This window comes from Schistocerca americana, chromosome 4 (assembly GCF_021461395.2).
Source record: "Schistocerca americana isolate TAMUIC-IGC-003095 chromosome 4, iqSchAmer2.1, whole genome shotgun sequence".
In the NCBI taxonomy this organism is placed as follows: domain Eukaryota; kingdom Metazoa; phylum Arthropoda; class Insecta; order Orthoptera; family Acrididae; genus Schistocerca; species Schistocerca americana.
In genome coordinates this window covers 712,457,991-712,474,772 of record NC_060122.1, presented here as the reverse complement: position 1 = coordinate 712,474,772, position 16,782 = coordinate 712,457,991, and the positions used below count along the sequence as shown (strand labels likewise).

The following is a 16,782-nucleotide window of genomic DNA, read 5'->3' as shown; positions in this document are numbered from 1 at the left end:
GAGATACTGTTTGTGTCCATCGGTACCACTGTGTCTGCCACGTTTGAAGGGGAGTTACACATCAGTGCAATGTGGACTTTCTTTTGACACTTATTGCAAACAGGCCAATGCTTACAGCATACAGCCAGCTTGTGTTGGACAGAGCATGACGGGCAAGGCGAAAGGGGGGGGGGGGGGGGACGTGGCCGTTGTTGCGACGTGGCCCGTTGCTACTGTGACCATAACCGACACTGCCCTATGCAATGTTGAGTCGAAGGTTGTACTGCTGCAACAGCTTCCTTGTCATCCCGAACACTTGCAGCGTGCCTAACGTGGGTTGAGTGAGAAACTTCAGATACCTCTCCCCACACAGCAGTCTGATTGCCTGCAGCCCCTGACACTTCAAAGGGCTGTGCCATATTGAGCACAGCTGTAAACATCAGATTCGCACAGTGAAGTGCTTTTCAATGGACTTCCCTATCAGGGAATATATCACACATGTGATCTGAAAAGGATTCGAGATGGTTACTAGTGACAAATTTACAATGATGGCTCGATCCTTGTAATTCTGATGCCCAAGTGTGTAAGATTGGTTTGTGCATTTCTGACAGTGGTAAAATACTATGCGTGCTGCAGTGATATGCGTTCTGTCACAGTTACATGTTGAGAGAAGTTGCACATTTCATCAGATGATAAGCTGACCAGTTCCTGCAAAGACACAAGTTGCCATAACAGCTGATAAATGCGCGGTGAAAGCCAGGAAAGAAAGGAAGCCTACACCAATTTGTATTGCCCACGTAAAAAAACTTGGAAATATTGGTGTAACCGTTTTTAGTAGAGTTCCAATTTTCAGCTGATTCATCAAACACCGGGAAGGGCAACAGTTGCACTGATGGGAGAGTAACCCACTGCGAACAGGCAGATGTCACTTGTTTTGAGCGTTGGTGAGAGCCTGGGCAGTGATATATTGGAGTATTTCTTCCATCGGGATGTTTGCCTGGTGACTTAGCACTGACACTAACATGCGTAGAAAATGTAACCCTCACTTGTCACAAAGTTTGCCATAGCAAGAACAAAATTGATTTATGGAACATAGTATTTTATGAAGCAACATGTAAGGTACAGTGAAGTACAAGTTATGTTTAGCTCTGAACACATTGACTGAACAACAGTAACACAGGTTAGAGAGTAGGTCGAGCACTCGTTTGCGATCACTTAAATAATACTGTTTCGCTGACGGCTCACCAAAGCGCGCCACTGGGACTGACCCCGGTGGCCTTTATAAGCGAGCTTGTGGATTGTATGGACGCGTGATCTCTGAAGTCACGTGCATCAAGAGTGTACATTACTGTGTTTTGTATATATGTGAGAAAGAAATGGAATGAAAATACTTAATAACTACATAAAATCATGTTTGTATATTCCCATCACATCTCGTTATGTCATCAGACTATCGCATCGTGCTATGAATTGTCCAATATCAGTTGTATGTTTATGCACCACCATGTGCATGTCTTGTACAAAAATGATTCAAAGGACAAAATAAATGAACAAGTAAACAAAAGAGTCTGCCAGCTCGGTTTCTTCAGCATCTCAGTGACACGGTCTACTGTTTGAACAAACTGTGACCATCTGTGCTGCCCTTCTCTGTATACATGCAGTATCCCCTGTTCTTCCAATTTTGTTCGGATCCTACGCACTTGAGAAGTATTCTAGAATGAGTGATGTGAGTGATTTGTAAGCAATCTCCTTTTCAGACTGATTGCATTTCCAAGTAGTCCAGTGGCGTCATTTATAACTGAAGAACATGAAAAATGAATGGTTATGCATAGGTACAACCATTATTGAGAACACTGTGAAGGAATGTGACAGAAAAACTCAGCACTTTTTACCTTCCAACAATTGGCATCTCTAAGTTACGTTATTTGTAGAGCACTGTATCTGCTTGATGTACCCCTGTGAGCAGCATTTGATCCCTAGCAATCACTTTGTATGTGGTGTGGAAGCATACGGCTATCATGTTTTGGACTCACCCTCATGTGAGCATGCACTTGCTGAGTGTGGTATGACAGGCAAGTGGCCCTGCCACATGGCTGAGGAAATGTGGACTCTGTACTGCTTCATCACAACATAATGGCCCAGCAAGTGGTGAGCCTAGACGTGTTGACTTTATGTACAAAAGTAACAATAGTAGATGTTTTGGAGCTGCTAGCTGGCTATTTTTCACTAGCCATTACCAAACTTTTTAAAATATGTCTTGACAGCCTCTTGCTTTCTATATATTGCAAATTATTACATAATGACTGATACTACAGCTATGGCCACCATTGTTGCCAGTTGTTGCAAATTTCTTCATTGAAGGTTTTGAAGATCAGGCTGTACAATCTGCTCCTCTATGTCCAACTTGTTTTTATAGGTATGTGGACAAGCCTCATAGAATGGAGGCATTTCTTCAGTAATCACATGAAAGGCATACATCCAAGCACCAAATTTTCAATGGAAGTGGAAACGGAAGGCAGATTGTCGTTTTTGGATGTGTTGGTTGAATGTTAATTGGATGGATGCCTGGGTCATTGTATACTTAAGCTGTCTCACCCAGATCATTATTTAAATAAGCACAACTTCCCCCATACAGCTCAAAAGCATTCTGTCCTGAGCACTTTGTTATACAGTGCACAGACAGTTTCAGACCATGATCATCTGGGATCTGTATTGGGCCACCTAAAGAATGTGTTCAGAAGAAAAAGGTACAAACCACATCAAATTAGAGCTGCATTTGTTGGTGCAAACCTACCCGGCCAATGGAAGAAGACCAACCACAGCACTCATTCCATTGTGTTGAGTGATCTTGAGCACAATTGGATACATATTATGTAAATGTGGTATTAGACCAGTTTTATAACGTCTGTGAGATCCAAAAGATTTGCTGAATCCAGTGAGAATGAGTCTGTATTTCATAATAGCTGGCATGTACTATGTGAATGTAGCAAAAATTACGTAGGGCAGACAATCCGTATTGTAGCCAAGTTCTGTGCTGAACATAAATGGCACATCAAGTACAGAAATCTTGAGAGAGTAGCGATCCTGGAACATAGCCTTATGGAAGGGTTAGATTAGATTAGATTAGATTAGATTTACTTTCATTCCAATTGATCCGTAGTGAGGAGGTCCTCCAGGATGTGGAACATGCCAGAAAAACAACAATACATGACAAATATTTAAACTAAAACAAATAAGCTAATGTACCATTCCACAGGTCCCAAGTGGAATGATCGTCATTTTTTAATGAACACTAAGAGTCATTTTTTAATGAGATCAACTGTAAGGAAATGAAGGCCCTCTCGTGTGCGGCAAGTTACTGGGATTCTATAATGAAATAGAAATTCACATGTGCAATAACAATTGGTGGAGCTTCAGCTGCCAGAGACTGTGATTTTGTGTGTGTGTGTGTGTGTGTGTGTGTGTGTGTGTGTGTGTGTGTGTGTGTGTGTGTGTGTGTGAGAGAGAGAGAGAGGGGGGGGACGGGGGGGTCTATTTTTGACAAAGGCCCTGTTGGCTGGAAGCTGATTTTGTAACAGTCTTTTCGTTGTGCCTATCTGCAACTCAACGTCTCCGCTATATGGTGAGTAGTCGCTATCCTGACCATAATATTGTTACATTCCATCCTGAATTTTCCATTGTTTGATTTCAGTAACAATTTTTAGTAAAGATGGTGGTTATAATCTGAGTGGTGCCTGGGGACATGAACTTGAGCCATCAAAGAAATGCAGCCAAAAACCATGACTTTTAAGGGAGGATGCTATGTGGGGGATTGTCTCCATTCACATTTCATCCTACAATCACACTGGTGGGGGGAGGGGACCAGCTATATTACTGATTTCCTGCTTTTGTGTGTGGGAATCCTGTCCTCTAGATGGCAATTCCAGCCACAAGCCAGAATGCCACTCTAAAAGGTACACACTTTCTTCTCAGCTGTTTGTCATCTCCTGATGAAGAACATGGTGTTAATCTTTGAAGTCTTGAGTTCTAACTCTGATTTGATGTATCTGAACACTGAGAAAATTTTATACAAGGATGCCACCATGAAGAACTTAAATTTCAATGTAATGTATTTTGACAAAAGCATGCAAGCCATTTATGATGAATTGTATCAATTTGAAACCAATAATGGTACTTTTTCAATAAAGTAAACCAAAACCTGTGGCTTGTTACTGTACACCATAAACAATTTATATCACATAACTGCTATGGTCTCCAGTCTTACCTTTATTTGACAGAATTGCATTATTCTGTTGTTGCTTTCATTGTCTAAAGAAATGAATTTATTTTGCAGATTTTTTTCTGATAATATGGATCCACTTGATGGTGACCCACTGTTGGTAAGTGTACATCATCCTCTATTTTCTGTTTCATCAATGTAACAAAATACTGATTTATATCCTCACAGATAAATCACATAGCATTCAGCAATGGTTGGAAGTCTCTCACTTTTAATTATTTGCATTTGAAAAGCAGATTCATTATGTATGTTTAATTCATCCACATGTGGAAAATGTAACAAAAATAGATTACTTTTATAAATAGCTGTATTGTAGACACACACACACACACACACACACACACACACACACACACACACACGGTTTTTTTAAAAAAAATTTTTAACAGTTTTAGATTATGTGGTGTACAGAACTGTGGCACAACAATTTAAACAATGTTAGTCTTCTGGGGGTTTCAGAAAGAGTCTGCTGTTCTATAAGGGGCGTTCAAAAAGAAATGAGCCAGAGGCATAATTACAGAAACCAGTACCTGTATGTTATAAGTATTGACCCTGGCTGTTGAGACATTTGTCCCACTGTGACCAGAGGCGCCGAATGGCTCTCTTAAAATTCCCGGTGCTACGATGTGAACCAGTTCCGCGTGTACAGTTGGACGTCGTCGTCCACATGAGTGCAGGAAAGGTTATGCTGATATTCATCTTTGACCAAGATGGAACCTTTCTGATTTACTTCCTGCAGCATGGGACAACAGTGAATGCCTAGTGTTACTCGCAAACCTTGATCGCTGTTTGGCAAGCGATCAAATCAAAACCATCAAGCAATCTCACCCGTGGGGTTATTCTGCTCCATGATAATGCAAAGCCTCATACGGCCAACACAGTCGTGGCACTCCTGCAGAAATTCAAATTGGAGGTTCTCGGCCACCCTCCATACAGTCTGGACCTCTCTCCCTGTAATTACGCCATTTTTGGTCCCCTTAATAAGGCTCTGAGGGGCAAACGATTCACCTCGGACGACGATGTCCAGTTGTACATGCGGAACATGTTCACATCGCAGCCCCGGGAATTTTATGAGACAGCCATTCGCTGCCTTGTGTCACTGTGGGACAAGTGTCTCAACAGCTAGGTTTAATACTGCTAAAATACAGGTACTGGTTTCTGTAATTATGCCTCTGGCACGTTTCTTTTTGAGCGCCCCTTAGTCTCATTGGGAAGAAACAAGGTTGAAATCCTTGTCTCATAGTCTAGATTTAGCTTTCCTTTGGTTTCCATAAATCAGGTATGATTTATTCTGAATACTTCCTTTATCATTTTCACATCAGTCACCCCCCCTCCCCAATCTTGATCCGGCTCGGTTACAGCTCTTCCTGTAGTGTCCTTGCTGTTGACAAGTCATTTCCTGTAGAGTGGCACTGGCTACAAATATATTTGCAATAAATATGCTTAATTAGCAAATTCGTCAGTAATACTTGCGTACTGTCTACTGCCTAAAATTATGTAAATTCTGAACTGCACAAACAGAATAATAGAAACAAAGATCAGTTTCACCTCGTAAGTCATAGAATTGTAGTGTATCAAAGAAACCTACTGTATGTAGGACTGGTGCTTGCCAGTGCACTGTTGATTTCAGTCACGTTTCCCCATTGCAAAATTTAGAGCCAACCTAAAAATAATAATGTTTGTAATTGGGACTAATATCTAGACAAGCACCTCAGCTTTGCACTGATAAAAAAATTATAGAAGCTTTATAAGTGTGTATTAGTATTATTTAACATAATTACTCAATATTTAGTTTTTGTTTTCATTTGCTTATTAAATAAATAGTCTAAAATATGTTTTGGCTGCTGAGTTTGAAAATACACTACTGGCCATTAAAATTGCTACACCGAGTAGAAATGCAGATGATAAACTGGTATTCATTGGACAAATATATTATACTAGAACTGACATGTGATTACATGCAATTTAGGTGCATAGATCCTGAGAAATCAGTACCCAGAACAACCACCTCTGGCTGTAATAACGGCCTTGATACGCCTGGGCATGAGTCAAACAGAGCTTGGATGGCGTATACAGGTACAGCTGCCCATGCGGCTTCAACACGATACCACAGTTGATCAAGAGTAGTGACTGGCGTATTGTGACGAGCCAGTTGCTCGGCCACCATTGACCAGACATTTTCAATTGGTGAGAGATCTGGAGAATGCGCTGGCCAGGGCAGCAGTCGGACATTTTCTGTATCCACAAAGGCCCGTGAAGGACCTGCAACATGCGGTCGTGCATTATCCTGCTGAAATGTAGGGTTTCGCAGGAATCGAATGAAGGGTAGAGGCATGGGTCGTAACACATCTGAAATGTAACGTCCACTGTTCAAAGTGCTGTCACTGCGAACAAGAGGTGACAGTGATGTTTAACCAATGGCACCCCATACCATCACGCTGGGTGATACGCTAGTATGGCGATGACGAATACACGCTTCCGATGTGTGTTCAGCGCGATGTCGCCAAACACGGATCGACCATCATGATGCTGTAAACAGAACCTGGATTCATCCGAAAAAATGACATTTTACCATTCGTGCACCCAGGTTCATCGTTGAGGACACCATCGCAGGTGCTCCTGTCTGTGATACAGTGTCAGGGGTAACCGCAGCCATGGTCTCCAAGCTGATAGTCCTTACTGCTGCAAACATCATCTGACTGTTCGTGCAGATGGTTGTTGTCCTGCAAACGTCCCCATCTGTTGACTCAGGGATCGAGACGTGGCTGCACGATCCGTTACAGCCATGCGGATAAGATGCCTGTCATCTCAACTGCTAGTGACACGAGGCCGTTGGGATCCAGCACGGCGTTCCATATTACCCTCCTGAACCCACCAATTCCATATTCTGCTAACAGTCATTGGCTCTCGACCAATGCGAGCAGCAATGTCGCGATACGATAAACTGCAATCACGATAGGCTACAATCCGACCTTTATCAAAGTCGTAAACGTGATGGTACGCATTTCTCCTCCTTACACGAGGCATCACAACAACGTTTCACCAGGCAACGCTGGTCAACTGCTGTTTGTGTATGAGAAATTGGTTGGAAACTTTCCTCATGTCAGCGCGTTGTAGGTGTCGCCACTGGCGCCAACCTTGTGTGAATGCTCTGAAAAGCTAATCATTTGCATATCACAGCATCTTCTTCCTGTCGGTTAACTTTCGTGTCTGTAGCATGTCATCGTCGTGGTGTAGCAATTTTAATGGCCATTAGTGTATTTTTGTTATGTGCATACCTTACTGTATCAGACTTCTCCATATGTCTATGTAGACAGTGAATCTAAAATTCTCAATAGTGAAAAATGCATGCAAATATGAAACTGTTTGCTTGTTAAATAAAAAACTTTATTACAAGGTGTTGTTATGCATGAGCATTTACTCCCACAACATTTATAACTTTATGGTGCCAAATTCTATTTTTAACACAGTCTTGAAATATGTACACCATAATTGTTCACTGCTCATTTACACATAAGTGTGAAATTGAAGGTTCAGTTCTTAATTTTGCTCATCCGCCTTTGTCATTACATTAACATAGTTCTTGACAGTTCAGGTAGTACGCCAGTGTGGTATACTTCACATAGGCTTTACCACTACTACCGACTTAGTCTGTACTCTCATGAATTCACAATCTGAGCCCTGCTATCCCGGGTTTATAGTCTCACACTTTGGCAGCAATGCGTCACTTAGTGATTTTAGTGATTTGCTAGAGAATTCTACAATAATTAGTGACACAAAAGAGAGAATGACAAAGGTAACTGACCTGGATGTCTAGGACTATTTACTTTATGTACCCAATGTTGGTGTCCTTGTATTTCTGCAAAACATTGAAGTATTACAAGGTAGTAAAATGGCTGGTATCTTGAAATGGTGTGTTAATTAATTAAAATGTTTGAATTACAGAACTCTGAGATAATCATGAATAATTAGTTTACAAAGCTAAGTAAGTTGTTGGTTTTTAGTTTAGACACATGTATTTTTGCATAGTATTGAAATTACCATATCTTCCAATCCTGATATCTCCTGAACTAATGGCCTTATGTGAAAATAATTACACCAAAATGTTCATGGTTGGAGGCACTACATCTGTAATAATGAGAATATGAAATCCTTTACCAAATGTAGAAGTTGATAAATTTGTGTACACTTTCAGTAAAATCATGATTCTATATTTATGATAACAGAGTCACTGCAGATTAAAAACTGAATCCTAAAGATTATTTACTAACTACTCCTTTAACAAATTGTTTCTTCTCAAAATAAGTATATCCCCAGTAAAGGAAATCTCCATAAGTACTGTAAAAGTATCTGTGTTTTTGTATGCAGTAATTATTAGTGATGACCTTTACTTTAACATATTTGTAAAAATATCTCCTATCAAGTTTTATGGAATTTCCAAATTTCAGTGACCATGAGTCTGTAGGTAGCAGTGCCAAATCCACAAAGTAATCACAGTACTTTCATTAATCTGTACTGACAGTGCAGTAAACTGAGAGGAAGGGATCATCGTGATCATCATTTATTCTTCTTCTTCATCACTATTCACCATTTGGCTTCTCCTGCTATATAAATGCTTTCTTCACTTTCCTCCATGCATTATTGTCTTAAGTTTTGCACATCCATGTCACTCCTGCATGTTTTCTAATTTCATCTACTCACCTATTGTTAGGTAATCTTCTCAGTCTATTCTTATTTCTTGGAATCGAGTGAAGAAAGTCTTTGGCTCATTTACCATGGCTCATGGCCCATTGATCATCCATCACCTGACTATCTAATCACCTCACCTCAATTTCATTTTCACTACAATCATAAAATCATCATTCACTACAGTTTGTTCTCTGATCCTTATATCTATTATTCCTTCTCTCCTACTAATTCTCAATGTGCAACTGTCCATGTTCACAGAGCAACCCTATAGTTTTTGAGTGGTTATAATCTAAAAAGTCCATGTCATCCAGGCTGTAACTCGAATCTGGTAATGCAAACCACATGCAGCCTCCCCCTATTTAGTATGACACAGTCCCTCATTGAGACAATTTGCTTTCTGTTTTTCTTGTTTGGCTCTGCCAGAACTCAGTTTTGTATGGTATTGCTTTGCCTGTGGAGAATCCCTCATGAAAAGTAAACTGAAAGGTAGTTGACAAGTTCCATTTAGAAAATGAGTCAGTATTCTGTCATAACCCATCTTCTCAATAAAAGACTGGAATGAGTCAAATGAGTCGGTAATTACAGCTGGTTTTCTTATCTCCAGTTTCATAAATTGGAGTTTCTAATACATATTTAAGTCTTTCAAGAAGTCTGCACATTGATCAGCTGCAAACATAGATTAGAGATAGCCTTAACAAGTCAGTATAAAACATTAAAACTACAATAGAAACACTATCATAGCCTACAGAATTACTATTTTTTAGTAATGTGATGAATTTTGTAAGCCCATTAGAGGTTGTATTTTTGAAACCGTAAGCACTGTATGTAGTGTTTGCTGGAGTAAATTTCTTGCATCTTTACTTGGTTGCCTATTGGTGTGTTGGTACCATAGTTATTTGCTGCAAACTCAATTACATTAACGTAGCAACTTTTGTTTGTTTCTTGTTTGATAATTTTTCAAATAGTTTTCGTCCCACCTCAATTATTTCTGTCAAAAGACAGCCACCTCCTGGCACATTCCCTTTCTTCATACTCAAATGGCTTTACACACTTCATGTGGCATTATTTCCAGAATGTTATTGTTTGCTTATTTAGTTGCGTTCTCATTTATTTCTTGATCTGTGCAACTTCTAATGAAATCTTATGTCTCTGTTGTTTGTCTTGTCTGCTGTCTTTGCTCATAAAATGTGACATTTTCTTTGTACTTTTACTATTTTTAATTGATTCCATGTAAAATTTTAATTGTATCTCTTCACGTCCTCTCACAGATATGTTTCAGAATTATTTAGTTTATATTAAAATCACTCATTACCAACTGATAGTGGGATTTTCTTTTGTTTAGAAGTTTCTATAACAATGTCATTGGAATCTGAACATGTTGGTGCATATCTTTATTCCCCATTGGCATTAGAATTAGTGGGTCCCTTTCATTGTGGTGCGTTACTTTCCAAAACATATCCCCATTTCCCCCATGAAGGAGGAACAAACAATTCTGAAAGCTAAGAATAGTTTTTGTCTGTTTTTACATTTATGTGTTTGTCTCATTGATACTGGAATTTCACCTCCTGAAGTTAGGTAATGGTCAGCTCTTCCATCCCTAGTAATTTTACCATAGACTACATGAGTTATTTATAATACTAGTGTAATTATATACATCATCTCGTGTATGTTTAATAGTTTCCCTCATGTTTTCATTTTAGGACTAGCTGATGAAGGCTGAGGTTTTTTTCTTGTTGTGGGATGACTTTAAGTGATTGATATATTGTGAGATGCCAAGTCTTTACTCATTCCCATGTAATGACAGGTACCTTCTTTTCCGAATATCCCGATCACCATCTTGTTTTCTCTTGAAGTTGTCATCCTGCTCTTTAGTGCCATGTATTTAACTGCTGACTTCATTTCTGATTGTAGAAGGGCGAGGACTTTAAGAAAGCTACCTTAAAATAACTCACAAAAAAACTGTTTCCATAATTCATCTATATTCAAATAATTTGTCACCTTACGCAAAAACTGATAATAAACAAAGCTTTTCAGACATCCGTGTTCATACGTGATGCTTCAGTGCATCACCAAAACCATAAGTCTGTACTTAACTCTCGATTGCCTTGCATAGATTCTACGTACCACATTCATTTTTCTTTAGTGCTTGACCATTGTCGAAAGGTCCCCTTCTTCTTTAGAGTCCACAGCACCCCCAATGCACAACTGCGGAGTGCAAGAGGCTCCTCACTGGTTAGTCCAAATTACACGTCTGTCATCACTTGCTGTGCTGTGCTCACAGTTTTCTTTCTCATATCATAAATTCCAGCAGACCTGGGTACAGTAGATGCACTTTACTATACTACTAATGAAAGTCACGTTTTTCACACACCCATCTCTCATTGGTCCAGTAAAAGGAAAGTGAAATGCGTTGCCTTGATTTATGGCAACATATATCACCACAAAGATCATGTCAGCATTAAGAGAGATGATTATTTTTCCTCCCAATTTAAGAGCACATTTTTATATATTGGGCACTTGCAGTTAAACCATTTTAAATGATAAAAAGTACATAATAATGGTGGTCATTGGTAGAATATGAGAAGTCTTGTATTCATGTTATTTTAATTAAAGAATGTTTTTTCTCATTTTAAGTATTTACCATGGTTTTATCCTTATATATGCTGACGAGTAGGAGAATGCTACTCTAGTGTTGTCCCTGATGGTTTCTTCAGATATTTTTCCTATGGCAAGTTACACTTTTCATGTGCCAGAAGTGTGTACAATCTTTGAAGCATGAAAGACTTGGGGGAATATTGATACAAATTTGTAAGAGGGCTATCCACAAAGTACATTACGTTTTGGAATTAAAAATAAATGAAGTATTGTAAATTTTTTTTATTATATACAGATGAAAGCCACACTTAAATACTACTTTTCTACATAGTTGCCATTTAAATTAAGCCACTTATCGTAGCGATTGACGAGCTTGGAAATTCCTTCGTCGTAAAATTCGGCCACCTGCGCCTTCAGCCACGTGGTTACATCTTCTTGAAGCTGTGCGTCGTCATCAAAACGCTGCATAGCCAACCACTTCCTCATTGCTGGGAATAAGTGGAAGTCGCTCGGTGCCAGGTCGGGACTGTACGGCGGATGAGGAAACAACTCCCACTTAAAAGATTCGAGAACTTCACGAGTGCATTTGCCGTGTGGGCCCGGGTGTTGTCGTGAATCAGCAAGACCTTTGAGCCCAACTTTCCCCAGCACTTGTTTTGTATTGCTCTTCTGAGGTTGTGCAGAGTTTGGCAATACCTTTGAGAGTTTATTGTAGTGCCTCTTTCCAGGAAATCCACAAAAATCACACCTTTTCTGTCCCAAAAGAGGTAACCACGTGCTTGAAGGCGCAGGCGGCCGAATTTTATGACGAATGAATTTCCAAGCTTGTCTATCGCTACGAAAAGTGCCTTAATTTAAATGGCAACTATGTAGAAAAGTAGTATTTAAGTGTGGCTTTCATCTGTATATAATTTTAAAAAAATTTCCAATACTTTATTTATTTTTAATTCCAAAACGTAATGTACTTTGTGGATTGCCCTCGTATCGTCTGTGTGTCTGTGTACAATGCTGGTGTTGTGAAATAGTCTCCCCATAGCTCCAAATCTGTGACTCATTGTTAAAAACAATATATTTGTGAAGAACTGTTAAAAAGCATGATTCAAAAATTCTGAGGATTTTGATAAATGATATTTATTATTTAAAAATGAAATGATGAACATATAATAGAACTACTACAATACTTATTTACAGTGAACACGTTACTGCACTGATGCAGACGTTAGCTTGTACTTTATACACACACACACACACACACACACACACACACACACAATTAGTTGGTTCTGCTGAGAAATTCATCAAAGGAGTAGGAGGAGTTGGCCACCAATAAATCATTTAGGCTTCTCATAAACTGAATTTGGCAATTAGTTGCAGTAATTCCTGAAACCTGAATTTCATTGGTTGTTAAGCTTTTTATGGCTGCTGCAAGTTATTGAAGATGTATGTTCCTCAATAATGCACACCTTTTTGTGCAAGAGTAAGTGACTTTAAATCCTTGTGAAGATTATTCTTATTTATAGTATTGATCCCATGAACTGAGCTGTTTGTTTGAAAAAGTGATATATTTTTAATGACAAATTTCATTAAGAAATAAATATATTGGGAAGCAGTAATTAATATCCTTAGTTCCCTAAACAGGCCTCTGGAGGATGTTCTTGAGTTTGCACCACATATAACTCCTGTTGCATGTTTTTGGGCACGGAAAACTTTAGCTTGGCTTGATGAATTGCCCCAAAAAATAATACTATATGGCATTACGGAGTGAAAATAAGCTTTTTCATTTTTATATCCCCTATGCCTGACAGAATTTGCATTGCAAATAGAGATTTGCTTAGACACTTCAGCAGCTCGGTTGTGTGCTCCTCCCAGTTGAATTTATTATCAAGCTGTAATCCAAGGATTTAACACTGTCCACTTCTTCTATCTGCTTGTCATCGTATGTTAGGCATATGCTCATGGTACATCCTTGGAAGTTCTGAACTGCATGTAGTGTGTTTTTTCAAAGTTTAGTGACAAAGAATTGTCTAGGAACCAGTGATTAATGTCCACAAATATTTTATTAGCTGATCTTTCTAAGACTACACTTGATTTGTGATTTATTGCAATGTTTGTATCATCGGCAAACAAAACAAACTTGGCATCTGGTAATGTTACTGATGAAATGTCATTGATATACACAAGAAAAAGTAAGGGTTCTAAGATGGAACCTTGTGAGACCCCCACATGTAATTAGTTCCCAGTTGCATGATGCCTGATAGCTTAATACAGGTCTCTTTCCTAATAACACCCTTTGTTTCCTTCCAGAGCTATAAGATTTGAACCATTTTGTAGCATTTCCTGTTACACCATAATATTCTAATTTACTTAAAAGGATATTGTGATTTACACAGTCAAATGCCTTTGACAGATCACAAACTATACCAGTTGCCTGCAATTTTTTTGTCTAATGAATTAAGTACATTTTCACTGGAAGTGAAGATAGTCTTCTTAATGACAGAAAAGATAGCCTTCTCAATGTCAGAACACTTTAGAAATCCGAACTGCAACTTTGATATTATGTTATTTGTGATAAGATGGTTATAAAGCCGATTGTACATTACCTTTTCTAAAATTTTTGAGAATTCTGGCAAAAGTGGAATTGGACGGAAATTTGATGCTGTTTCTTTATCTCCCTTCTTAAATTCAGCATATTTCAACCATTCAGGAAATATTCCTCTGATAAACGACTGGTTACACAGATATGTTACTTAACTCAGAATCACATTCTTTAATTAACTTTGTTGATATTTCATCATACCCACTAGATGTTTTTGATTTTAAAGATTTTATGATGGATGTTACTTCTGTTGGAGTAGTGAAGGTCAAATTCATATTATGGAAGTTACTTGAAATGTCTGGTCTGAGGTATCCCATGACAGCATCTACAGAACCTGACAACCCTATCTTTTCAGTGACAGTTCTGTAACACTATACACATCTGTCACCAATGTATCATTTACTGTTAATGCTATTTGCCCCTCTTCATGTCTGGTTCTACCAGTCTCCTCCTTCACTATATCCCATATTGTCTATATTTTGTTACCTGATATGACTATCTTTTCTTTGTAATATATTTGCTTTGATGTCCATATTACAGTCTAGTATTTCTTGTAATGTGCTATAGCCTCAACATCAGAACTGTTTCGGAGTGACGATGTAGTATTCTTTTTGTTTTATAAGATACCTCTAATCCTTGAGTAATTGATGGCTTTTTTTGTAGACTTTGCTCTAACCTTGGTTAGTTTTGGGGGAAAACAGTGTTCAAATAAGGTAAGCACTTTATTAGCAAAAGTGTTAAATTTTTCATCCATGCCATGAGCACTGTAAACATCACTCCAGTGATTCTCTGAGGAGCATCCTAAAATAATCAATTTTTGGCTTATTGATTACTCTCTTGAGTTCAGATTTTATATCCTGTTCAGTTAACATTTAATGGAAGGAACTGCATGTCATGGGCTGAGATGCCATTGACTATTGGTTTTGTAATATAATTTTCTTCATTGGACTTGTTTATAAAGATATTATCAGTGGTTGTTTGTGAGCAATTGGCTACCCTAGTTGGGAACTTTACAGTGAGAATTAAGTTGAATGATAGTGTTACTAACTCAAATAAGTTCTTATTGGGAGAGTCTTCAAGGAAATCTACATTGAAGTCACCAGCAACCACTATTTCTTTGTTTTTGGTTGTTAAATGGGCCATTACAGCTTCAAAGTGGTTTATGAATAGATTAAAGTTACCTGCAGGTGCTCGATATACACTTAATATTATGAAGGATTTTTTGTGAAATTCTGCTTCTGTTGCACATGCCATCATATGCTGGTGTAGGCAAAATTTATGAATGTCTGTGTTCTTAAATTTATGACAGTTACTGATGAATGTGGCAACTCCTCCTGTCTCCATTTCTGCTGTACAAAAGTGAGATGCTAACCTAAATCCTGTAACACTTAAAAGTTCTATACCAGTGGTCACTTGATGTTCATATTTATAAGTGGGCTCATAATGCCAAATTCTTTGTAAATTTGACACAAGTGTGTAATCCTTAGAATACTGTCTCATATTAAAATTTTATTTCATTTCCTTTCCCCCTTCTGGGTACTACAGTTTGTTTGTGAGGCAGTGTAATTCAATTAGCTGCAGAAATATATAAATCAGATTATGATTACTTTTGATAAAAAGAGTCAGTGTTGTTGGTTGATATTCGTTGCCACATGTGAATCTTTGTAAAATGTGAACTATCCAAATTGCATTTTTAAACATATTTTTTCTTTGCTTTCAATATGCACCATGATTTTTATCCTTCTACATACTGATGATCTTTAAAAGAAAGGAGTCTTGCTGCTTAACTGTTGCCCTTGATAATGTCTTTTGGTTACACCTCCCTAAAAGATGAACAGTTTATTGTGCAGAAATATTTGTGTTCCTTAAACCATTGGAGTTTATCAGAGCCACAAAAAATTTCTGGGTCTTGATCAATAGTTACAGTCTCTGGCCAGAAAATTTGGTGAATAATGTCATACTGCTCACAGTCGTAAGTGTGCCACTGCCGAATCCCGTGCCAGACAGGTCAAGACATGTATGAACAAGTTCGCGAGTAGCGACACTATGAGTGCTTTGCTCATTGTAGAGTGAAGGTGTAGTGCACGTGGTTGAAACCCAAAATGGATTAGCAAATCTGTCAAACTTGGAAAATCTGTGAAAGAGACTCATGAAGTAGTGACAACAGTGTAAGACAAACATTGTCACCTTGAATTGTTTTTATGAATGGTTTAAACACTTCCAAGAAGACTCGGACACTTTAAGACCCTGCCCCCATCCTGACTTGACCAGCATGCAACCCAGACCATGTACAGGAAATGAAGGAACTTTTGTCCCAGGATCATCATGTGACAGTGCAAATTTAGCAGAGGAATACTTGGAAATGCTAAATCTCTGTTGAAACATGCCAAGAAGGAATGCCCTTGGAATGCCAGGCAAGATGACTGGACCCTGCTCCATGATAATGCCAGGCAACACAGTCTTTCTGCTGCAGCCATGACGTCAACAGGGAAGTTGTCACTCAATTACCCACTTTACCCTGCATACATGTTTCCTGCAGACTTTTACTTTTTCCCCAAACCGAAATCAGCACTGAAGGGCCAGGGGTTTTTGGATATCCAACATAATGTTATGATCCAACTGAAAGCTATCCGTAAATATGACT

The 16,782-nt window shown here is 38.6% G+C and overlaps 1 protein-coding gene across 6 annotated transcripts in view; it reads left to right on the top strand.

The window, feature by feature from the left end:
* The window catches only part of LOC124613243 (cellular tumor antigen p53-like), a 151,139-nt gene that overhangs the window by 28,433 nt on the left and 105,924 nt on the right, over positions 1-16,782 (top strand). For all 6 annotated transcript variants that reach the window (XM_047141927.1, XM_047141923.1, XM_047141925.1 and 3 more), the window contains exon 3: positions 4,313-4,358. In XM_047141927.1, coding sequence (XP_046997883.1) covers positions 4,313-4,358 — 46 coding nt within the window. The remainder of the gene's footprint in view (positions 1-4,312; positions 4,359-16,782) is intronic.